Source organism: Hypanus sabinus, chromosome 19 (genome assembly GCF_030144855.1).
Source record: "Hypanus sabinus isolate sHypSab1 chromosome 19, sHypSab1.hap1, whole genome shotgun sequence".
NCBI lineage: Eukaryota > Metazoa > Chordata > Chondrichthyes > Myliobatiformes > Dasyatidae > Hypanus > Hypanus sabinus.
The window spans coordinates 8849128-8873977 of NC_082724.1; the positions used below are offsets into that span (position 1 = coordinate 8849128).

At 44.1% G+C, this 24850-nt stretch overlaps 1 protein-coding gene across 1 annotated transcript in view; it reads right to left on the bottom strand.

Moving 5' to 3' along the window:
* The window catches only part of col7a1 (collagen, type VII, alpha 1), a 320662-nt gene that overhangs the window by 132665 nt on the left and 163147 nt on the right, over positions 1-24850 (bottom strand). The window contains exons 46-60 of the mRNA XM_059943970.1: positions 24404-24439; positions 20402-20446; positions 16622-16657; positions 14904-14948; positions 13047-13082; positions 12172-12207; positions 11200-11232; positions 9732-9803; positions 8601-8660; positions 6720-6755; positions 6553-6633; positions 5064-5099; positions 4915-4959; positions 1308-1379; positions 1133-1177 (exon numbers count right to left, since the gene is read on the bottom strand). Coding sequence (XP_059799953.1) covers positions 1133-1177; positions 1308-1379; positions 4915-4959; positions 5064-5099; positions 6553-6633; positions 6720-6755; positions 8601-8660; positions 9732-9803; positions 11200-11232; positions 12172-12207; positions 13047-13082; positions 14904-14948; positions 16622-16657; positions 20402-20446; positions 24404-24439 — 714 coding nt within the window. The remainder of the gene's footprint in view (positions 1-1132; positions 1178-1307; positions 1380-4914; positions 4960-5063; positions 5100-6552; positions 6634-6719; positions 6756-8600; positions 8661-9731; positions 9804-11199; positions 11233-12171; positions 12208-13046; positions 13083-14903; positions 14949-16621; positions 16658-20401; positions 20447-24403; positions 24440-24850) is intronic.

A 24850-nucleotide genomic window follows, 5' to 3' on the forward strand; every position in this document is an offset into this window, starting at 1 on the left:
TGAATTGTTTTGGTCATACAATCTTTTTTTTTATTTAGAGATACAGCACAGTAACAACCCCTTCCAATCCAAAGAGCCTGCGCCACCAATTGCACCCATGTCAGCAATTCGCCTACTAACATGGAACATGGGAGGAAAACAGAGCATTGAGAGGAAGCCCTTATGGTCATGGGGAGAACATACAGTCAGCATTGGAACTGAACCCAGGTCACTGGTGCTGTAATAGTGTTACTCTAACCACAATTCTGCTGTTATGATGGACATTCACTTTTCAGGGACTGAGAGGCTTATTGCTAACATTTGCTTTCTACTACAGCAGCATGACCTTTCTTAAGGGTCAAAGTTGTTTATGACAAAATTAAACTTCTGCAAATATTCCTTGTTCAGCTTCTTCCCATAAACAGGAACCAGTCTTCAGTTCTTAATGCAAATTGCAAAAAATAATCAATCTGAAGTTAAAACTATGCAAGTAAACAGCACTGTCTGTTTGATAAGGTGGGCGCACAGACTGACGGACCATAGCATGGTAGTAATTGCTCAGGGGTTGCAGTGTAAGACAATGGGGCTATGTTAATTGGGTCTGCATTAAAGCAGACTACACTGGCTAAGTTATTTAGCTTAAGGAAGCTGCAGAATCAGAATCAGGTTTAATATCACCAGCATATATCATGAAGTATGAGGGGTGATTGATAAATTTGTGGCCTAAAGTAGAAGGGGTCAATTTTAGAAAACCTAGCACATTTATTTTACAACATAATCCCTCCTACATTTAGACACCTAGTCCAGCAGTCATGGAGCATATGGATCCTGGACCTCCAGAAAGTGTCCACAAATGGGTGATTGATAAGTTTGTGGCCTAAGGTGGAAGGAGATGAGTTATACAGCTCTCATTACATGCACATGCAGCTCAACTCTTTGAGTGATTATGCAGAAAGTTTGAAGTTAATAACTCATCGGGGTGATTGATAAGTTCCTGGCCTAAAGTAGAAGGAGATGAGATAATAAACCTGATTCTGAGGTCACACTGGGAATTTCACGGGTTTGCTTTCAGATCGCCATCAGTTCCCTCAGCAGTTTCTCTGTAATTGTACTTCTCCAATATCCTCTATTTTAATACCCAGAATATTCTTACCTTTTCGCCCTGGTCTCCTTTCGGGCCCACGGGGCCTCTAACTCCCTAAAGCACAATGAAAGAAGAACAAAATTATTGACATGAATGTGCTGAAAGAATGGCGTATTTGCAGTGAACCAGGCGGGACAGCGGAGGGATCCAGGAGTAAACTCAGAGTCAGCTTGACACAACTCACATTTCTCCCAGGTTCTCCCAGCTCGCCAGTACTTCCCTTCTCTCCTGGTCGACCATTAGCTCCCGGGAAACCCTAAAAACCAGAAGAACATTTTAGACCACAAGACAAAGGAGCAGAAATAAGTCATTTAGCCTATCGAATCTGCTCCACCATGCAATCATGTCTGATTTATTATCCCTTTCAACCCCATTCTGCTGCCTTCTCCCCATAACCTTTGATCTAAACAAGATCGATGTCCACTTTAGATATATTTTCAAACAACCTCACGTGTGAACTGCTGAATCAGTTTTTAAAATTCCTAAAAAGTTGGCTTTACTTACAATCAGGGACCTTCAGAATCAGGAAGAATGGTTTTGTTCTCAGTTTTATAGTGTGATATTAAAACTATAATGACACTAGAAAATAACAAATGATATATAGAGTCATAACCATGGAAACAGGTCCTTCGACCCAACTCTTCCATGTCAACCAAGATTCCATTCTAATCTAGTCCCATTTGCCTGCACTTGGCTCATATCTCTTTATTTGGCTTCTGTCAGTCAGGGTCTACCATTGATGTAGTGTCCTAGTTGTCTAGATACACAAGCCAGGGCAGTACAAATGTGGATAGCAAGCTTTGCCCATGCAGCAGGCTCCCCCGCTCCACACATCGGATGAACTTAAAGAAACAGCAGAGACCGATACAGTTTGGCACCAGCAGCATCCCAGGAGTTGCCAGTCAGCGTTGAACTCAATGTAGGACTGTCTTAGGGATTCCAGCTCTGGATTTTTTCCTCAGGGTTTACTCCCAAAGCCGCATGAGTGAGTATAGCCACAAAGCAGCGGAGGTTTGAGATCAGAGTTTTCCTTCTCCTAGATCTGCTGCCAACCACAGCTGATGAGCGCCATCTGCCTGAAGTGACTCAGTCTAAGGCACCAGTAACCCGCCTTTGCTCCTTCTTCAGTCAGTAGAAACAGTTCTGCTGGGCTTACTTGCTCAGCCACACGTGAAAGGCAGAAGCGGGACTTGGCTGTCAGAGGCTATTTGAGTCTCACACCATTGGGAGCATTTAATAAGTAGTGGGAGCTTATCCCCACTACCTCCCCTGGCTATAACACCTTTTCCCTATCCATGTGTCTGTCCAAATACTGTCAATGTACCTGCCTCAGCCCTTCTTCTGGCTTGTTCCATACACTGACCACCCTCTGGGTGAAAATGTTGCTCCTTAGGTTCCTATTAAACCTATGCCCTCCAGTTCTTGATTTCCCCAATCCTGGGCAAAAGACAGTCTGCATTCACCCTGTCTTTGCCCTGAATGTTTTAAACACCATATCTCACTCCTCATTTCCTATGCTCCAATGCCAAAAGTTCCAACCTGCTCAATTTCTTTTTATAACTCAGTACAAGCCCTGAAAACTCCTTGTAAATCTCCTTTGCACTGCGTGTAAGGATAGCCTACTTGAGAAAACTCTTCTTTGTTTAATGGACTTTAGCAAGGTCTTTGACAAGATCTCATAGAGGAGGCTGGTCAAGAAGATCCAGTCGCTTGATATTCAGGATTAAATAGTAAACTGAATTTGACACTGGCTTTGTGGGAGAGTGGCAGTGGATGTTTGCCTCTCTGACTGGAGGCCTGAGACTTGTGCTAAGCTACAGGGATCGGTGCTGGGTCATTTGTTGCTTGTCATCTAAATCAACGATCTGGATGATATGTGGTACTCTGAATGAGCAAATTTGCAGATGACACCAAGATTGGGGGTGGAGTGGACAGTGAGGAAGACTATCAAAGCTTGCAGCAGGATCTAGATCAGCTAAAAAAAAACAGCTGGAAAATGGCAGATGGAATTTAGTGCAGACGTGTGTGAGATATTACATCTTGGGAGGACAAACCAAGGTAGGACTAATACAGTGAATGGAAGGGCTTACACAGTGAATGGTAGGGCCTTGATGAGTATAGTAGAACAGAGAGATCTGGGAATATAGATGCACAATTCCTTAAAAGTGCCATCACCGATAGCTAGGGCCATATTAAAAAAAAACGTTTTGGCACATTGGCCTTCATGAAGCAGGACACTAAGTATAGAAATTCGGATGTTATGCTGATGTTATACAAGATGGCAAGAGAGTGGCTATACTTTATTAAGAGCTTGAAGAGATTTGGTATGTCAACAAATACACTCAAAAACTTCCATAGTTGTACCGTGGAGAGCATTCTGACAAGCTGCATTACTGTCTGGTATGGAGGGGCTACTGCACAGGACTGAAAGAAGCTGCAGAGGGTTGTGAATCTAGTCAGCTCCATCTTGGGTACTAGCCTAACAAAGTACCCAGGATATCTTTAGGGAGCGGTGTCTCAGAAAGGCTGCGTCCATTATTAAGGACCTCCAGCACCCAGGACATGCCCTTTTCTCATTGCTACATCAGGTAGGAGGTACAGAAGCCTGAAGGCACACACTCAGCAATTCAGGAACAGCTTCTTCCCCTCTGCCATCATATTCCTAAATGGACATTGAAGCTTTGGACACTACCTCACTTTTTTATAAATATACAGTATTTCTGTTTTTGCACATTTTAAAAAATCTATTCAATACATGTAATTGATTTACTTGTTTATTTATTATTATTTTTTCTCTCTCTGCTAGATTATGTATTGTATTGAACTGCTGCTGCTAAGTTAACAGATTTCATGTCGCATGCCGGTGATAATAAACCTGATTCTGATTCTGATTTTGGTGAACCTTTTTGGAGTATTCTGTGCAATCCTGGTCACCTACCTACGGGAAAGATATCAATAAGATTGAAAGAGTGCAGAAAAATTTTACAAGGATGTTGCCAGGACTTGCGGACTTTAGAGTTTTATATTCTCTGTTTTCCACTCATTTTTTTTCTAGCTGTTTGCAAGATTTTCCACTGAGGATGGGCAAGACTTGAACTAGAGGTCATAGGATGAAAGGTGAGACATCTAAGGGGATCCTGAGGGAGAACGTCTTCCCTCAGAGAGTGGTGTGAATGTGGAATAAGTTGCCAGTGGAATGGATGGATGTGAGTTCGATTTCAATAGTTGGATGAGCACTAAGATGGGAGGGGTATAGAACATAGAATAGTACAGCACATTACAGGCCCTTCAGCCCACAATGTTGTGCCAACCCTCAAATCCTGCCTCCAATATAACCCCCCACCTTAAATTCCTCCATATACCTGTCTAGTTGTCTCTTAAACTTCACTAGTGTATCTGCCTCCACCACTGACTCAGGCAGTGCACTCCACAAACCAACCACTCTCTGAGTAAAAAACCTTCCTCTAATATCCCCCTTGAACTTCCCTCCCCTTACCTTAAAGCCATGTCCTCTTGTACTGAGCAGTGGTGCCCTGGGGAAGAGGCGCTGGCTGTAAACTTTATCAATTCCTCTTAATACCTTGTATACCTCTATCATGTCCCTTTTCATCCTCCTTCTCCCCAGAGAGTAAAGCCCTAGCTCCCTTAGGTCCTCCCTTATGGAGGACCGTATGTGGCCCAGGTGCAGTCGATGGGACTAGACGGAGACTAGATGGGGCTGTTTCTGTGCTGTAGTGCTCTATGACTGTATGAAATAAAGTGCAGTCAGTTAGAGGATGTAGAGATGTTACCTGAAGTCCTCTCTCTCCAGTGCGCCCTGGCGGTCCTGTGTCTCCCTGGTAAAGAGTAGACAAGGCAATTGCTTAGTTATTTCATGACTAGTGTCAGGAAGAGGAACAGTTTAAAATTCCAGATACAGGAGTTTTAACAAGGATCTTACTGGTCTTCCGTCTTCTCCCTTGTTTCCCTTTTCGCCCTGGAAACAAACAAACACAAGTGAGCCATGGAACCCATCCAATCTGCACTTTCGGTCGGTACAGAGTGCCAGAAAGGACATGGTGAGATGCTAAACCAGTTCAGCCTGGTTCAGTTCCTGTCTACCCTATCACTGTGAATGGGTGAACGCTGCACCCACATGGCACAGAGAAGAGTAGGATAAGCAGGCCCAGTGTCTAGGCCAACATTCAGCCCTCAGTCCTCTCATCCTTTCACTACCCCTCTGAGCCAGAACAATAAAACCCAGATGGCTTGGGCTATTCTCTTTAAATCTGATACATTTTTCTGCAAAATATGGAGATCCAACCATTTCCCATTTTGAGTATCCATATGACCAAGGCATATCTGTGCAGGAAGGACCATTCAATTTCATGAAACAATCCCATGGGAGTACATCGCTCTACCAGAATTTGAGCAGCATCCAAGGAAATTTATTTAGTTCATGTGGCTCTTTGCCATCTGTGAAAAGCACTCATCTGACTGCACCTCCCAAACCAGGGTAGGACATACACAACCCACAGAGGAGTGTGGCAGAACTGAGTGATCTGGGCGCAGATCCATAGTTCCTTGAAAGTGGTGTCACATGTACTGTAGATTGGGTCAAAAAGAGAGCACATTGGCCTTCATAAATCAAAGTATTGAGTACAGGAGTTGGGATGTTATAGTTAAGTTGTATAAGATGTTGGTGAGGCCTAATTTGGGGTATTGCATACAGTTCTAGTCATCTGTCTGCAGGAAAGATATCAATAAGATCGAAAGAATGCAGAGAAAACTTACAACGATGTTGCTGGAACATGAGGATCTGAGTTATAGGTAAAGGTTGAAAAGGTTAGGACTTTATTCCTTATAGTGTAAGAAAATGAGGGAAGTTTCAATAGAAATTTTATGAAGGATATAGATAGAGTAAATGCAAGTAAGCTTTTTTCACTGAAGTCTGGTAAAACTGGAGGTCATAGGTTAGGGGTGAAAGGTTAAATATGTAAGGGAAACCTATGGGAGGATTTCTTCAGTCAGAGGGGAGTGCAAGTATGTTATGAGCTAACAGAGGAAGTGATAGATACAGGTTCAATCTCCTGTATTTAAGAGAAATTTAAGAGAAATGGACATAGGGGCATCAAGAGCTATGGTGCAAGTGAGCGGGGTCAATGGAACCAGGCAGAATAATAGTTTGGTGCAGAAGAGATGGACCAAAAGGCTTTTTTTCTGTGCTGTAGTGTTCTATGACAGTATGAAGGACAAGGGTAAAAGGTGATGATAACACCAACCCTGGAGATCCCTCCCACCACCACCAACATCCTAAGCATCTTGACACTAGAAAAATATTGTCATCTGACAAAGGCATTTTCCTTAACAGGAATGTCACCAGCATTTCAAGAAGATGGTTCACCACTGGCTGAAGCAATCTAAAATGGTGAGCTTTACAAAACCCTCACCTCTTTGCCCTGGGGTCCAAACCCTCCAGGTGGTCCTGTTTTACCAGGCTCCCCCTTCTCTCCCCGTGATCCAGTTTCTCCCTGCAAAACAAGTGGCCATTAACCACCATTTAAAAGCAGGGTCTTTGGAAACAGTCAAGGCTTCCATTGCCACAATAATCACTTACCTTTTCTCCTGGCCTACCAGAGAGTCCAATGTTACCCTAAAGGGAGGGTGGGGACAGACCACAGACATGTTAATCACTGAATCACAGAGATGTTTCAGCACAACAGAAGTCCATTTGGCCCAATGCATGTCACTCCACTTGTGTAACTATCAGTCCCACCCCCATGCTCTATGCCTTCCACATTATTCTCCTCGGGCACCTAATCCACTTTGGGAACTCACAGTAGGCTCTGTTTCCACCAGACCTATAGACAGTGAAACTCTAGATCTCAACTAATGTCAAATAAAAAAAATCTTTTTCCTTGAGTCTTTGCCCTAGATTTTATAGCTGGGTTCCCTGGCCAATCTGCTCATGTACATAGCAACTCTGGCCTTGTGTACCTTTATCAAACAGGTGCTCAACCTTTCCTGAAGCAAAAATAATTGATCTAAATCAGAAGATGAAATTCCTCATCTCGAGAACCATCTCTCACTTTCTTCCTAAGCTCTGGTGCACAGAACTGGCCATGCTTCTCCTGCTATACCTCAATGAGACTTGCCGGCATCTGTAGCTCATGTTCAGGATCCAGCACCAACCAGGAAGTCCATCTGTGGTGATAGAGTTATCTCATTGGAGACAAGCCATTTAACCTATGTAATCTGTGCAAGGGTTTTACTCTCCTTTTGAACAAATGGTGAGGATGTTTCCGAAAGTGGGTCTGTCTAAGATCAATGGGCACAACCTCAGAATAGAGGGGCGTCCATTTCGAATGAAGGTGAGGAATAATTTCTTTAGCCAGAAAGTGGTGAATCTGTGGAATTCATTGCCCCAGGTGACTGCGGAGGCCAGGTCATTGGGTGTACATAAGGCTGAGGTTGATAGATGCTTGATAAGTCAGGGTGTGAAAGTTTATGGGGAAAAGGAAGGAGAATAGGAGTTTGAGCGGGAAATGGATCGGCCACGATCAAATGGCGAAGCAGACGCGTTTGGCCGAATGGCTCAATTCTGCTCCTCTTAAACATCCTTGATCACATTTATCTGTTCAATTCCAGATGGTTTCAGACCCTTTGCTGTTATCGCTTGTTTGCTGAGTTCCATCACTAAGATCAGATGGATATTCCAGAGCCTGACAACCCTTCTGATGAAGGGTCGGTTCAAAACGTGAGATGTTGGGGGAGGTCAGCTGGTCAAGCAGCACCTGCAGGGGAGAGAGGAACTGATGATGTTCCAAGTTCAAGTCCTGTATCAGGACTGAGAGTGGAGAGGAAGGATAACTGATATAAGGACAAGAGGGAGAAGTGCCGAGACAGGGGCCGGTGGGTGACAGGTGGATCAAAGTTGAGAATTTTGACCAGGAATTGGTGAAAGCTTCACCAGGCTATTGCGAAGTAGCTGTGGGAGTGGACTCGGAAAGAATGGCCTCTTTCTGTGCACTGTTATGTTTGTAGTTGAGCGAATACTGAAGACCCCGACTCAGGTTCATTCCTGTATTGCCCGTAAATCAAAATATACGGTGGATGTGTCGTTTGCGTTAACAACCAACACAGTCTAAGGATGTGCTGGGGGCAGTCTGCAAGTGTTGCCAAACATTCCAGAACCAACATAGCAGGCCCACAATGTTCAGCAGAGCAGCACAGAACACAAGAAAACTTAGACCGTGTATGTCCTTTGTCACATGTCCATGTCGTTGGTCTTCAAGCTCAGAGAGGAAGCCTAGAATCTGGCCTGACCTTTAACTCCTTCACATCCCTGGCCGTAAGCCCTAACCTGACCTCTAACTTCCCCCCTCTGTTCACAACACCATCTCTACCAACTTAAATAAATGGCTAAGACTGAGCCACGACCTCAGTGAAGACCACAGCTTGGTACCATCTTGAGTGGAAGTTCAAGATTAAGACTCACTCTGTCACCTGGGTCCCCTTTGGGTCCTCGTTGTCCGGGGATGCCAAACCCAGTTTCACCCTGTCGAAAGAGAAGATAAATATTATGAAGCATTCCAGGGATGGATTGTGATTAGGAATAAAGGAGCCATTAGATAAAAACCAAACTGCCAAAGTAATTCAGCCATGGTTTGTGCGATCCCCAAAGAGTCGACAATCATCTGGACTGGATGAGGTGGAGTCCACCTGGCTTGACCAGACCAAGATGCCAGATCTTAAAATTAGTGGGTGTGTCGTTCACCATCTGGCATTGAATCAGACAGCATAGAAACAGGCCCTTCGGCCCTACCCATCCATACTGAGCTAGGCCTGAGTTACCTAACTGAGCAAGGCCCAAGACTATTGATTTCTTTCAAAAAGAGTCTCCAGAAGCAATTGGGCTCTGAAGTTTACAAACAGGAGCCTAAGCAAAGATAATTCACATCATAGGGCGTGAAGATAATTATCACTCTGCAGAACACGAAAAACAAACTGGGAGCAGCATCCAGGGTAGCACTCAGAAAATTCTAGAAGAATTCGGCAGGTCAGACTACCTCTATGGAGGGGAGTTAACCATCGACGTATCGGGCCGAGACCCTTCATCAGGACTGGAAGGAGGAAGAAGCCAGAATAAGAAGGTGGGGTTAAGGGAAGGAGTACAAGCTGGCAAGTGACAGGTGAAACCAGGTCAGGGGGAAGGTGGGTGGGCTTGGGAGAAGGGGGTGAGGTAAGAAGGGGTAGGTGATAGGTGGAAGATGCAAAGGGCTGAAGAAGAAGGAATCTGATAGGAGAGGAGAGTAACCATGGGAGAAAGAGAAAGAGGAGGAGTATAAGAGGGAAGTGATGGGCAGGTGAGGAGAAGGGAAGGGATAAGAGGGAAATCAGAGGGAATAAGAGGAAAAAAGAAACAACCAGAAGTTGGAGAGATCAACGTTCATGCCAATGGGTTAGAGGCCACTTAGATGAAATATGATGTTTTGCTCCTCCAGCCCGAGTATGACCTGATTACAGCAGTAAAGTGGGCCCTGGACCTACATGTCAACTGGGAGGGGGAGGTCGCTCCATCTGCACTTATGTGGAAGTCACAAAATTCAGCCAATCAGCAGCTGCTCACCTTCTCGCCCTTGTCTCCTGGGTGTCCCTTCGATCCTTTCTGCCCCTGGATTCCTGGGGGTCCTTGTTCACCCTGGGGGCAGAGGGGAAAGCAACCATTACAAAGGTAAGTGCGTGGCGCAGACAATGATAAGGCAGCACCAAGTGCAGTCAGGTTTGGGGACCGTCACAAGTTTAACTAGTGTGTACTTCCTACAGAAACCTCAGCAAAATCAAAGTCAAAATTAATTTATTATCAAAGTACGTACTGTATATGTTACGACATACTACCGTGAGATTCATTTTCTTGCAATCGTTTACAGGAAAATAAAGAAACACAATAGAACAGTACAGTACAGGCCTTTCAGGCAAAATGTTGTGCCAAACTTTTAAACTACTCTAAGATCAATCCAACCCTTTCCTCCGACATAGCCCTCCCATTTTTCAATTATTCATGTGTCTGTGTAAGAGTTTCTTAAATGCCCCTATCACCACCCTGGCAGTGGGTTACACATATTCACCACTCTCCACTATTTCCATACAATAGAATTTATGAAAACTCTATGTAAATAACTACCGGCTCATACCAATGTGCAAAAGAAGCCAAATTGTACATTGTTTGTTTGCCAGTCTTTATTTAGATAGAGTTTTCACAAAATTCATGCTTTACATTTAATGACCCCTCCCCTACTTGTTCCCAGCTGGCTGTGCTGCTGGGCGCCTGTAATTGTGTTGGCAAGGTGACTCACAATCCTTCTGTCCCAGGCCTAAATGACATAGGTAGCAGTATGTAGCACTTTGTGGGGAGGAGCAGGCAGAGGGCTGGAGGCATTCCATGATGAAGAGTCTCAGCCCAAACCATTGACTGTTTGTTCCATTCCATGCCAGTGCACATCACAAGTCCTGGTCATGTGACCACTGACGCCAGGCAGACAATCTCTGAAGAGTATGGATAATGGTTGGGGTCACCCGTCATGTAAAGACACTGCCCAGAAGAAGGCAATGGCAACCACTTCTGTAGAAAAATTTGCCAAGAACAATCATGGCTATGTCATATGGCATGGTACATAACAAATGAAAGAACAAATTTGTAAGGTTTTGAAGGTTGGTAACAGGTGTAAAGACTCCAATAATTTAATGGTTTAGATAGCTACTATGCTAGGGAGCAGGGCTTGGCCTGTTGTTGAAGACTTTGAAGGCTTGGTGAGAAGGGCCTGCGCTGTGTAAAGCCTCACTACTCAGGAGCCAGGTTTGGGAACACACCTTGGCCAATGGAAGGGTTTGCTTCACCCTCAAAAGGTGGAGCTGCCTGTGATAGAAAGGTTGAACCACCCATGATAAAGCAGCCCCAACTCTCCCTCCACTCCCAGCTCCCCATTTAGTTAGTGCTACCCTTGCTCACAACGTACTCTTCCAAAAATGACTGAGAGGTGTACAACTCATGCTAGGAAAGGTCAGAAATAGAAAGAAGGGTCTGTAGCTTTACTTACCCGATCACCTCTACTTCCAGCTGGACCGGGGATCTGGAGTGAGACAAAAGAGTAGATTCACAGTCAGAGACAGCTGGGCATCTGACTTGACTCATTAATCATTTTACTGGTGGCAGTGGAGTTAACCTCAAAGCGGAAGAGGAGCGCCGGCAGAGTCTTACAAAATATCTCAGGAAGTGTGTCTCCATGAAGGTTTCAGAGAGTAAACAGTGAGGAAGGCTTTGAAGAGGTTGTCAACAGTAGAACTGGAGCAGCGGAAGAGTGCGTCGGAAGGTGATTTAGTGGAGATATTGGGATGGAGGGCTTGTTTTGGAGCTGTTGATCTGTTGCTTGTTGTCTTCTGTGTTGTTCTGTCAAGTGTGGTGAGCATGGTACGTTGTTGCCAGAATGTGGGGTGACATTTGCGGGCACAATCTTGGTTGTGGACACAAATGACACATTTCACTGTATAGTTTGATGTGCACGTGGTAAATAAACTTCAATCTTGATAGGACCCCAAGTGAAGTTCTTTGTTTTATTTGCCGATAGAACGAAGACAGTTTTTTTAATGTGATAAGGAGCAGCAAATCATAAACACAAGAGGTTCTGCAGATGCTGAAAACCCAGAGCAACACACACAGAATGTTGGAGGAACTCAGGAGGTCAGGCAGCAAATATGGAAGGGATTACACAGCAGACATTTCGGGCCGAGGCCCTTCATCTTGTCCTGAAGAAGGGTCTCAGCCTGAAATGTCGACTGTAGATACTGCCTCACCTCTGAGTTCCTCCAGCATCTTGTGTGTGGTACTCTGTGATAAGGAGTACTCTCTGACAAACAGATGATGGAGCAGATTCAATGAAGCCATTGAAAGGGGGAATGAGGAATTATTTGAGAGGGAACAATACACAGGGCAACAGTAAAGAATTGGGGGAGTGAGCTATTTTCAAGACCACCCCAGTCGTTATCTTATTTCAAATTTCCATGCAACTTACAGTCTGTCCTGGTTCTCCTTTCTGTCCCTCACTTCCCTGTAAAGAAGATACATGAGCACTGTTAATAAATGCATAGGTACGACTCAGGACAGCTGACCTCATGAGGATCTCCCCAACAAAGACAAATAGAAAGGGAATTGATTTATTTATTGAAATACAGCGCAGGAAAAGCCCTTTCAATTCCTAGATCCACACCACCCAGCAATCCCCAAAAGGCACACACGCACAGGGTACAAAAGCCACAAAATTTAGCCTTTTACTGTGGCACTACATACATATAAACATGACAAACATGTTTATTTTACACAGAGAGTGGTGGGTGCATGGATCACCCTGCCAGGGGTGGTGGGAGAGGCAGATACATTAGGGGTATTTTGGGAAAGTCTCAGAGAGGAACAAAGATGACAGAAAATGGAGGGCTACGTAGGGAGCAAGGATTAGATTGATCTTAGGGCACGTTAAAAAGTTGGCACAGTATCATGGGCCAAAGGGCATCATGATAGCGTAGCAGTTAACGCAATGCTATTACTGCTCGGGGGTGGGGTGGGGTATTCCGGAGTATGGTTTTCAAATCTGGTGCCATTCTGTAAGATTCTCTGTACATTCTCTCCGTGGAATGTGTGGGCTTTCTCCGGATCCTCTGATTCCCTCCCACAGTCCAAGGATGTACCAGGTAGGTGAATTGATCATTGCAAACTGGTCATTGTAAGTTGTCCTGTGACTAGATTAGGGTTAATCCAGTTGGTCAGGGGTTGCCGGGGTAGCACAGCTCAAAGAACCGGAAAGGCCTACTCTATGCTATATTGCTAAATAGATAAATATTGTGTTGGGGGCTCTTTCTATTTCTCCCAACATTTTACAACAGATGTCCTTACCTTTTCACCTCTGGGTCCAATGGAACCCGGAAACCCCTATAAAAAAGAAACATTCTGGAATTATTGGAGGAATAACACACAACATCCCATGGGAACATCTGACTTGCCAAGTTCAGGGGAATGTTTGTTATTATATACAGGCTATCCCAGATTACCAGCTCCCAATGTATAGACATCTGTATGTATAAACAAGCTCTCATAATATGGTTAGATTCAGAAATCTGATGTCCTACAAATGGAAGAGCTAGTTTCCTCTCTCTCACTCTCACTCTCCACTTTAGTAATTGTTCTTTATTTGTCTTATATGATTTCAATGCTATTCATTACAATACTGTGGACTCAATATCACATTGAGTGACTTTTGCACATTTACCAATTTACAGACAAAATTAACTCAGTGACTTCTGAAATTTTTTTTAACTCAGTGATGTCAAAGGCGAGCAGGTGCTCTTCTTAAAAATGGCCCTTCAAAGTTCAAAGTAAATTTATTATCAATGCATATACAGTTTATATGTCACCATATATGTATATGGTAATATATATGTACTTTGATAATATATGTACTTTTCTTATGGGCATACTCAATAAATCCAATAACCACAATAGCCTCAATGACAGACTGCACTGACAGGACAGACAAACAGTGTACATAGCCCGCAGAATGTTACCGTGGTTCATCGGCACCATCTTGGCCTTCATTTGCTAGGACCGATCTGAATACCTCCATAGGATACTGGAAAATGGTCAGCTTCACAAATTAACAGCAATGAGAAGCTGTGTAACAAGAAACTGTCCTTGTTGTGGTTCACTCCAAGACAAGTATCTATGATGATCACTTATAACAGACTTTAAAGGGATGTACACATGATATTAACAAGTTACATACTGTAAGTCCATAAGACATAGCAGGAGAATTAGGCCATTTGGCATATTGAGTCTGCTCCGCCATTCCATCATGGCTGATTGAATAGTCCCTCCAAACCTCACTGTCCTGTTTTCTTCCCATAACCTTTGACTCCCTTATTAAAAAGAACCTATCAACCTCTGCTTTAAATATACCCAATGATCTGGTCTCCAAAACCATCTGTAGCAATGAATTCCACAGTTTCACCATCCTCTGCCAGGAGAAATTCCTCATCACCCCTGTTCTAAAGGGACATCCTTCTATTCAGAGGCTGCGCCCTCTGGTCCTAAACTATTGGAAACATCATCTGCAAATCCACTCTATCCATTCAGTATTCGATAAGCTTAAATGAGATCCCCCCTCATTCTTCTAAACTCCAATGCGTACAGGCCCAGAGCTATTAAACACTCCTCATACGTTAACACTTCCATTCCCTGGATCATTCTTGTAAACCTCCTCTGAACGCTCTGCAATGCCAGCACACGTGCTGCAATATGATAAGAACCTATTCTGACGGTATACTGTGGGCAATGTTCAACTACCAGCAGCAAGTTCTTATCCAAAAGTCAAACCATTTGAGGAGAGGTGTCCCAATAAGAAAACCATGTTTGCATGCAATGACTGCATCCATATTGCCTGAAAATCCCACAACATTTGGATCAATTACTTTTAGAAAAAACTTCTTACAGTTCAGATCAAGACCCTTCATCTGTCCAGATTTAGCAACAGGGTCTTGACCTGAAACATCAACTGTTCATTTCCCTCCACAGATGCTGCCCGACCCACTGAGTTCATCAATCAGTTTTTGTTCCTCCCAAAGATGACTTTTTACAGCTTCTGATTGCCAGTTCTTGGTTTATTTCACCTTATCTGTCATTGATTTGCTTTCTCCCTCATTATGTTTTTCACCTTTGACCTCAAAGAGAATTAGATAAGGTCAGGACAATACTTACAGCTGACCCTGGGACACCAGGTGGTCCAACTTGTCCTCGGTCACCCTAAGAAGAGAAATATTGAACTGTTATTGTGATTCTAATAAGCAAGAATCAGATTGCATCATTTAGCATCCCAGGAAGGGTATGCAGCAGAAAATTAGTACTTTCCAAAAGGGTGGCAGAAACCAAAGTACATTAGGAATTGTCTCTGTCTCTATCTCTCTCTCTCTCACACCCACACACACACACACACACACACACACACACACACACACACACACACGTGTCATCACACAATCCAGCCCCAGCTTAGCATGCCCACAATGCACAGCCCAGCATCCATGTACACCACCTTTACAGCAGTCAGGAATATCCAACTGTGACTCAATTCCTGCCACCGTCTGTCAGCTGTTTTAATGTCCTCCCCGTGACCGTCGGGGTTTCCTCCGGGTACTCTGGTTTCCTCCCACATTTCAGGGATGGTTGGGTCGAGCTGTCCTCCGATCTAGGCAATTCATTTGCAACTGTTTTCAGCACCATACAAGGAGACATAATGGTGATGTCTCCACGTACGGTGATGAAACGGTCGCAAATAAACCGTCAAGATCGGAGAACCACTCAAACCGGCCACCAACCACCTGAGCTACACATTTTCCAAGTTATTCCAAGGACACGCAGATTAGGGTCAGTACGTTGTGGGCAAGCATGGTGACACTTGTGGGCTGCCCCCAGCTCATCCTCAGACTATGTTGGTTGTTAACCCAAAGGACCCATTTCACTGTCTGCTTTGATATGCATATGACGAATAAAGCTAATCCTTGCAAGAGTGAAGATAGGTGAAGAGTCACAGTCACTCATTCTTTTACATCAGAGATCTACGAGCTCTATTTGTCACTTGTACATCGAGACATCCAGTGAAATGGATTGTTCTGCGTCGCAGTCTGAGGATGTGCTGAGGGCAGCTTGTCATCTCATGCTTCCTGTGCCTACATAGCATGCTCCAACTCACAAACTCTAACCCGTACGTCTTGTGGGAGGAAACTAGAGCACCCAGACGAAGCCCTCAGAGTCACGGGGAGAACGTACAAACTCCTTAGAGAACTGAACCCTGAATGCTGGTGCTGTAAATTGTTCCATAACCACAGTGGGACTGCACAGCCGTAACTTAACTAAACAGGTTTTGTTACTCCTTAAACAAGGGAAAATTACAGAAGAGGGAGGCAAGAGGTGGTTACCAAAAGGAGAAAATGGATAGAGAGAAACAGGGAGTAAGAGAAAGGAGAAAATGAGAGGAAGTCAAAGACAGGAAAGGTAGGGGGAGAGGGGGGAGACTACATGACTATAGCCCCTTTCACAACCTCAGGTCATTTGAAAGTATGTTATATTCCACAAACCAAAGAGATTCTGCAGATGCTGGAAATCCAGAGTAACACACACAAAATACTGGAGGAACTCAGCATCTATGGAGAGGAGAACAGAGCTGACATTTTGGACTGAGACCTTTCATCAGAACATCAGTAAGATTCTGACGTCATCAGGTCCTGATGAAGGGTCTCGGCCCAAAATGTCAGCTCTTTATTACACTCCACAGATGCTGCTTGACCTGCTGAGTTCCTCCAGTATTTTCTGTGTGCTATATTCCACAAAGTACTTTTGAGGTGTTGCAATGGTTGTAACAAAGGAACCAAGCTCCATGAAATGCTGGCATTGTCTTTGAACAGTCAGAAGTCACTTACCTTAACGCCTGGTGGTCCAGATGGTCCCCTCTCTCCCTGCAAATAACCAACAATATAATTAATCGCAAGCCCTTTCTATATACAGGCCTTTCTGGCTGCTTCCCCCTTCCTCACCATGTCAGGAGACCTGCGGCCACTGCGGCGAGCCATAGAGTGTCAGGCTTTTAGGTTTCCTGAGCGCCTGCGTTTACTTAACTAGAGCTGGTAAACCCTTGTGTTTTCTGTTTAACCCAGTCAAGTTATTTGTGACTGGCACGGGTTTTCCACATTCTGTGATTATTTCAAGTGGACTCTCAATCAGTGAACATTTTCCAACTTCCACCTGATACTTTCTGGCTAGTGAAACCCATTACTGTACTCCAACTCCGTCCCATTGAAACCGCACAGGGAAACACAACAGGTGAATGCTCCTGCAATTAGCACATTGTTAAAGGTGTGCTCCTTCCACTGTGCCACTCACCCTTCTGGCCGTATATTCATGCAGCCATTCTACAACGCTCTAACAAAAGGGGTGTCTGCAGGCTTTTGGAACAGTCATCAGTACTGAATATTCATTGGGGTTCTGGCCGTTCTGCCAGCAGGCATTAAGAACTTAAAGTACTGCAGGTCTACCCATCAGCGAGAGTCCTTGTTGGCGGAGAAACTGAAGGCGTGGACTGTGAGGCTGCCTGTGACAGGAGAGGCATCAGTGCACGAAAAATGTGTGTCGTCTAACAGCAAGTGATGTTCTTAGTCGCTTTTCTTATGATTGCAAGACTCCGCTGGACATTGGGGCTGTGGAATGCTGCAGGTTCAATTCATTGGTTTATTAGCGAATGGCAGGGGAGCTGTGTGGGCTCAGTTGTAGAGACGACTAGGCCTCAGGCCATGGTGTCGCCTATTTTCGGGCTAGGACGAGGCACTGCAGTTGGGCTGAGTGCTGGAGGCAGGGAGAAATGACATCCATGCTGGAGTTGGTACTGCCCCTGCCCCCCCACCAGCATTCGCTTGGCAGAAAACAAGGTGCGTTGTATTCGATTGCAGACTGCTGCAACGTTCATGGACTGTGGGACTTGAACTATGTTTTTTTTGTGTGACTGTATATTAATGTATGTGCTTCCTACCTTATATGTGCTATATTGAGCTGTGTGTGACTATACTGTGTTTTGTACTTTGGCCCCAGAGTAATGCTGTTTTGTTTGGCTGTATTCATGGGCGTTCATGGATGTTTGAATGACAATTAAACTTGAACTTGAATTTAGACGTGCTACCATTGTAAATATGTAATTATGTAAGTCTACCTGACTATATTTGAAATGTTAAAGTAGGTGATTGTAGCAATTGAAACGGAAGTTAGTTACTTATTGTTACTGTGTATAGAAGAAGAAGAAAATATTGTGTCAAGAGAGTGAGATTATCTTGGATTGTTCTGAACTCCCTCTCCTGGAGGTTTGCTGTGTGAATAAAGAGTTTTATATTACCCAGTTACAGATTCAGTGGGACTCAGTTTTAATCAGTCAGACTGATAGATACGACCATTACTTTCCCCAATTTCTTGCTGTTATTCTACTTAAGGAATAAATTAACTTTACAACACTTAGATTATGAGTATTAAGGACAGAATTGGATATCTTTGTATTCTAAGCACTCAGTAGGCACATCGACATTCCCAATGCTGTAATATACAGCATACCCAGAGACTAAAGCTAATATGTAGTATTGAAAATTTATAAAGCTCTGGTGATGCCTCACTTGGAGTATTGTGTGCAGGTTTGGGTCCCTTGTCTAAGAAAGGATGTGCTGAAGCTGGAGAGGGTTCAAAGGAGGTTCACGAAAATGATTCCAGGATTAAATGGGTTGTCAATGAAGAGTGTTTGATGGCTCTGGGCCTGTATTCACTGGAATTCAGAAGAATGAGGGGTGACCTCATTGAAACCTATTGAATGGTGAAAGGCCTCGATAGAGTAGGTGGAGAGGAAGTTTCCTCTGATGGGACAGTCTAATACCAGAGGACCCAGCCTCAGAATAGAGGAGTGTCCTTTTAGAATGGAGATGAGGAGGAATCTCTTTAGCCAGAGAGTGGCGATTCTGTGGAATTCTTTGCCACAGGCAGCTAGGGAGGCCAAGTCTTTATGTATATTTAAGGCAGAGATTGATAGATTCTTGATTGATTAGGGAGTGAAGGGACACAGGGAGAAGGCAAGAGATTGGGACTGAGGATAATTGGATCAACCATGATGAAATGGTGTAGTAGACTCGATGGGCCAAATGGCCTAATTCTGCTCCTATGTCATATGGAAACTTATAGTGAAATGTTTCATTTGCCTCTAGTGAAATCAGCAAGGATTTGCTAAAGCAGATCACAAGTGTTGCCAAGCTTCCAACATAGTATGCCCACAACTTAATAATCCTGACCTGTACATGTTTGGAATGTGGGAGGGAACTGGAGCACTCAGAGAAAACCCTCATGATCAAGGGGAGAACGTATTAACTCCTTACAGACACCGACAGGAATTGAACTGCATTTGTACAACTGCTTCAGTAAAGCATTGTGCTAACTGCTTTGCTTCCGTGTGATCTCTAAATCAACATCTGCCCTCCCGACATAACCATAAGCTCTTATTGGGCATCCCTGTCTACCCCTTGGGAAGATGATGGTAAGCTCTACGCTTGAACCACTCCAGCCCTCAGGTGAAGCTGCTCCCATTGCGCTCTTGGTGGGAAGAGTTCCAGGATTAAGACTCAGTGATACATAATGGTAATATATTTCAAATTCAGGATGGTGCATGATTTAGGGGGACCCTCTATGTCAGGATTTTTATTTTATTTTGAAGAGTGGAGATATGTCACTACCAGAGGAGATGTAAGGCCCTCCTTCTCTCCGCTAGCCTGCAGGTCACCCTTGAGCAAGGTGTAGCACCTGCTTAGCCCCCGATCAGGGTCATGTGAAGCCATGGGAGCAGGTGGAGGATGGTCGTATGAGCAGCCGGTGCATATCACAAGTCCTGGCTATGCAACCACTGACATCAGGCAGGCAATCTCCAAAGAGTATTGATGATGACTGGGGTCACCCATCTTGGAAAGACACTGCCCAGAAGAAGGCAATGACAAACCACTTCTGTAGGAACACCTGCCAAGCATAGACAAGGTCAAGGAAAGACCATGATCTCCCATGTCATACGACAAGGCACATAATGAGGATTTTATTTACAGACTGAGTGCAGAAAAGGCCTTTCCAGCTCTTCGAGACATGCTGCCCAGCAACCCATCAATTTAACCGTAATGTACAAACTTGCTTACAGATGATGTCAGAATTGAACTCAGAACTCTGACACCCTCAGCTGTAATAGCACTGCACTAACCGCTACGCTACCGTGCACACAACACCGGCATCTGTCTGTCGTGGAGGTCACGAGGTACTATTGGAGTAGCCTGGGATGTGTATTTCACACAATAGAGTGAATTCTCCCCACCCACAATCGTGCAGCAGTTAGTGCGACGCTCGTGGTGTCAGTGCCTGGAGTTCAGTTCCGACATCATCTGGAAGGAGTCTGTATGTTCCCCCCATGGAATGTGCTGGCTTTCTCCGGGTGCTCCAGTTTCCTCCCGCAGTCTAAAGATGTACCAGTTAGGAAGTTAATTGTTCATCATAAATTATCCCATGATTAGGCCAGGGTTAAATCAGAGTTTGCTGTGTGGTGTGACTCATAGGGTCAGAAGAGAATATTCCACGCTGCATCTCTAAATGAAATAAATAAAGGCCTGTTACACATTAGAGATGGGGAGATGAGGTGCACTCACCCGGAGTCCTGGTGCACCACTTTCTCCTGTCTGGCCTCTGTCTCCCTGTGGGTCAAACACAGACATAAGAACAGAAAAATGGAAGAATATGTAGGAGGAAAGGGTTAGATTGGAGTTTGAGTAGGTTAAAAGTTTGGCATGATACTGTGGGCTGAAGGGCCTGTACCGTTCTGTAATGTTCTACAGTCTACAGCCTCATCAAGGTTGAGATCCTTTACAGAAATTCAAAGGTTCATCTATTTTCAAAGTATGTATGCAGCATGCATCTCTGAGATTCGTCTGCTCCAGATAGCCATGAAGCAAAGAAGACCATGGGGATGGTTCAAAAAAGAACCATCAAAAACTCATCTTGTGAATGGTCCCTTCACTCACACAAAAAAACAACTAATCACGCCAAATGGTAGCAAGAACATAAAACCCCAAGCCCCAACCCCCCTCCCTCACACATAAAGAAGCTAACAGATTGCACCAAATGCAAGAAGAAAGAACAGGCAAAGACACAGAATACAAAAAGACACAGAACTGAAAGAGACCAATTTAAGGGTATTTCATTCTCCTGCTAATTCCTTACAATCATTTCAATTCAGGGTTGACTGTAACTTTGCATTTCCTGTTCCCCATGAATAATCTTCTCCCAGACTAAAACCTCTGGGCTAATTGCTTTGTCCAAAAACTGAACATATTTGACCTACAGTATGTAATTTTCTGGCTACTTTCCAGTCTTCTTCTAACCTCCCAGAGTTCTCACACCTTCGCTCTATTAGTAAGCTAACTTTCTGTCCACAGAAACTGCCATATTTGCAATTCGTTGCCTTTATTTTCATTATTTTATCCCAGGCTTTAAGAGCTTTTGCACTTTCCCCCTTGCTTTCTTATCTCCAATTGTCTGTGGTCAATAGAAAGCCAATGTAGCTGGCCACTTGATACACTTGAGTGCAAAGAACAAGAAATTGAGTATTCACTGAACCACAGCTTGAAGAATTGTTAATGAGTAAAGTTGAGGATTAGAGCAGTGGATGGAAGATGTTTGGTGACATCTGCCTTCGCCTCATCAGTCTACCTCTTCCTCTCGCTAGCTGGTCGGAGGAAAGTGCAGGAGTCTTGGGATCCACGTTGCCAGGGTTGATCAGAGGGGCTGTGGTCTCATTTTGAGAGACTTTGAGGTTCATGTTGCAAGTGTTCCTGGATCCTGGTTCCTCTTTTTTTTTGCTGGTTTTGAGTGGTTTGATCAGGGCAGTTGATGCCGACTGAAGAATGCCCTGCACTGGTGAGCGGCGCAGCGCTGAACGGAACTAAAGTGAATACTCCTGGTTTGATGTTTGATGTTCTCTGTGTTGTTCGCTCACCTTTTGCAGCTTGCGCAGTTTGTTCTTTTTTCATGCGTTGCGTGTTTGATGCTTTCTTGAATGTTGTAGCCTTGGTGTTTCTTTGTTTCGTGGCTGCCTGCAGGAGGACGAGTCTCAGAATTGTATTTTGTATACAAATTTTGATAATAAATGTAATTTGAATTTCGAATCTTTGAATCTTAATAAGGAACTATCAGGATGAATTTGACATAAATTCAGCAACTGAGAGCAAAATAAAGAGAGGAAGATAAGGTTAGATTAGGAGAAAAGGAAATAAAAGTAGAAGCAAATTAGATATCAAAAGATATTGTTAATTCAGTCAAAAAGAAAAGGGAAGCAGATGTAAAAACTTGGGTTGTTTTCTCTGGAGTGCCGGAGGCTGAGAGGAGATTTGATAGAGGTTTACAAGATTATGAGAGGCATAAATAGAGTGGACAGAGAGTATCTCTCTCCCAGGGTAGAAATGTCTAATACCAGAAGGTATGCATTGAAGGTGTGAGGGATTAGGTTCAAAAGGGATGTGAGGGGTAAGTTTACTCAGAGAGTGGTGGATGCCTGGAATGCACTGCCTGGTATGGTGGTAGAGGCAAATTCATTGGGGGCTTTCAAGAGACATCTATATAGACACATGGATGCAAGGAAGATGGAGAGATATGGGCATTCCGTAGGTAGGAGGAATTAGTTTATGGGGGGGATTTTGATTTACTTTTAGTTGGTTCAGCACAACAGAGTGGGCTGAAGGGCTTGTTCATTTGCTGTACTGTTCTATGTTCTACTTTCTAAGGAATTAGGAGAGTGAATTAGCAAGGAGAATTGAAGAGAATCCCAAGGCTGAATCTTACATTTGCACATGGATGAAAGGAAAATGGAGGGTGGAGTTAGATTGATCTTACAGAAGGTTAAAAGATTGGCACAGCATCCTGAGGAAAACCTACTGTGATATGTTAATATTTAATTAATTAATTTAGAGATACAGTGCGGAACAGGTTTTCTCAGCCTTTGAGCCGCACCCCCCAGCAACTCCCAAATTTAATCCTAGCTTAATCACTGGATAATTTACAACGACCAATTAACTTAATTACTGGTATGTTTTTGGACTGTGGGAGGAAACTAGAACACCACACAGTCACGGGGAGAATGTACAAGCTCCTTACAGGCGGGAGCAGGAATTGAACCTGGGTCATTGGTACAGTAAAGCATTGTGCTAACCACTACGCTACCATGCTGCCCTGTTCTGTGATTTATGTATTGCATGGCGGAGTGGAGATACATCTCAACCAAAGGAGGTGTAAGGCGCTCATTCATTCCATTAGCCTGCAGGTCACTCTTGGGCAAAGTGTCGCACCTGCCTAGCCCCCCAATCAGGGTTACGTGAAGCCGTGGGAGCAGGTGGTGGATGGTCATATGAGCAGTTGGTGCACATCACAAATCACAAGTCCTGGCTATGTGACCACTGACACCGGGCAGACAATCTCTGAAGAGTAGAGTTTTGATAATGGCTGGGGTCACCCATCTTGTAAAGACTCTGCCCAGAAGAAGGCAATGGCAAACCATTTCTGTAGAAAAATTTGCCAAGAACAATCATGGCCAAAGACCACGATCGTCTACATCATATGACATGGCACATAATGAGAAAATGAGTGAACTTAGGTAGACTCTCACTGATTTGGGGAGATTAATCAGCATCTTTATAACATTACACATTTTTAACAGTGAATTTGTTTGTAAGATACTAAATAGTGATGTGGCTGAAGGGCATTTTGTTGGATGTTTTCCTAATTTTCATGTTTAACTGCACAGGAGTGTTTGTTAGAAGTTCCTGCCCAAATTCCACATTCATTTTACTCAGCAGTGAGGGTATTATCCAGGGCTATTAAGGCCTTGCATTGTCAGCCACTGTCTCTCTCAAGCCGCTTCTTGATAGATTCAAAAGATTCAACGATTCAAAGTACATTTATTCTCAAAGTATGTTTGGAATTAAACAGCCCTGAGATTTCCTCTCCCACAGGCAGACATGGAATAAAGAAACAACATCAAACACCCAACATGCACAAAAAAGATCAAGTCACGCAAGCAGCAGAAAACAAGCGAATAACACATAGAATATTAAACATCAAACCACAGAGTCCTTGAAACTGGAATGTTGAGTTGAGTTCAGTTCAATTGAGTCATTCGTTGACTGAAGGCTGCGGAGCCTGTCCATGTTGAAATGCCCCAACCAAAATCATGCAAAATAGAAAAAGGGAAGGAGTAACCAGAGACACATATAATATGAACTGCTTTAAAAATTAGTCTGATCCACAAACGTTGATAATCAAAACTAACCCAAGGCACAAGACTCCTGCCCCTTCCTTGGGCGGGAGCGAGCAAACAGGAGAGGCAGGTCAAACACAGGCAGACAGTGCTGAACACCCGCTCGCCCTCATTGATTTCAAACCTGCTTGACACTTTAATTGGCGAGTAGGGCAGCCCAATAAAACAAAAAGCACCCATCATTAAATAGATCCAAGATCCCATACTTAGAACAAACTCTCCAAACTCTACTGGCCAGCAGGAAGATGGGAATTTGATGGAGGCAGTCCGAGGAAAATTAAAACATGTTGGATTTAATCAGAAAGGAGAAAACAAGAACTGGAATTAGCACTGGAAAACTTACCTTCTCTCCTCGTTCACCTTGAGGTCCTCTGGGGCCCTAAAGAGAAAAGAAATAATTGGTAATACTTTGAAACTTGTGACGTTCATTTCTGGGCACCTGTCTGGCCATCGAGGATCCCCACTATCCAGGCCATGCTCCCTTCTTGCTGCTGCCATCAGATACGAGATACAAAACAGGTTTCACACCCTACCCCACCGATCAGGGTCATGTGAAGCCACGGGAGCAGGTGGTGGATGGTCACATGAGCAGTTGGTGCATTTTCACAAATCCTGGTTATGTGACCACTGACACCAGGCAGACAATCTCTGAAGAGTATTGTTAATGACTGGGATCACCCATCTTGCAAAGAAGCTGCCCAGGAGAAGGCAATGGCAAACTACACCTGTAGAAAAATTTGCCAAGAACAATCATGGTCATGCGAAGACCATGATCACCCATGTTATACAA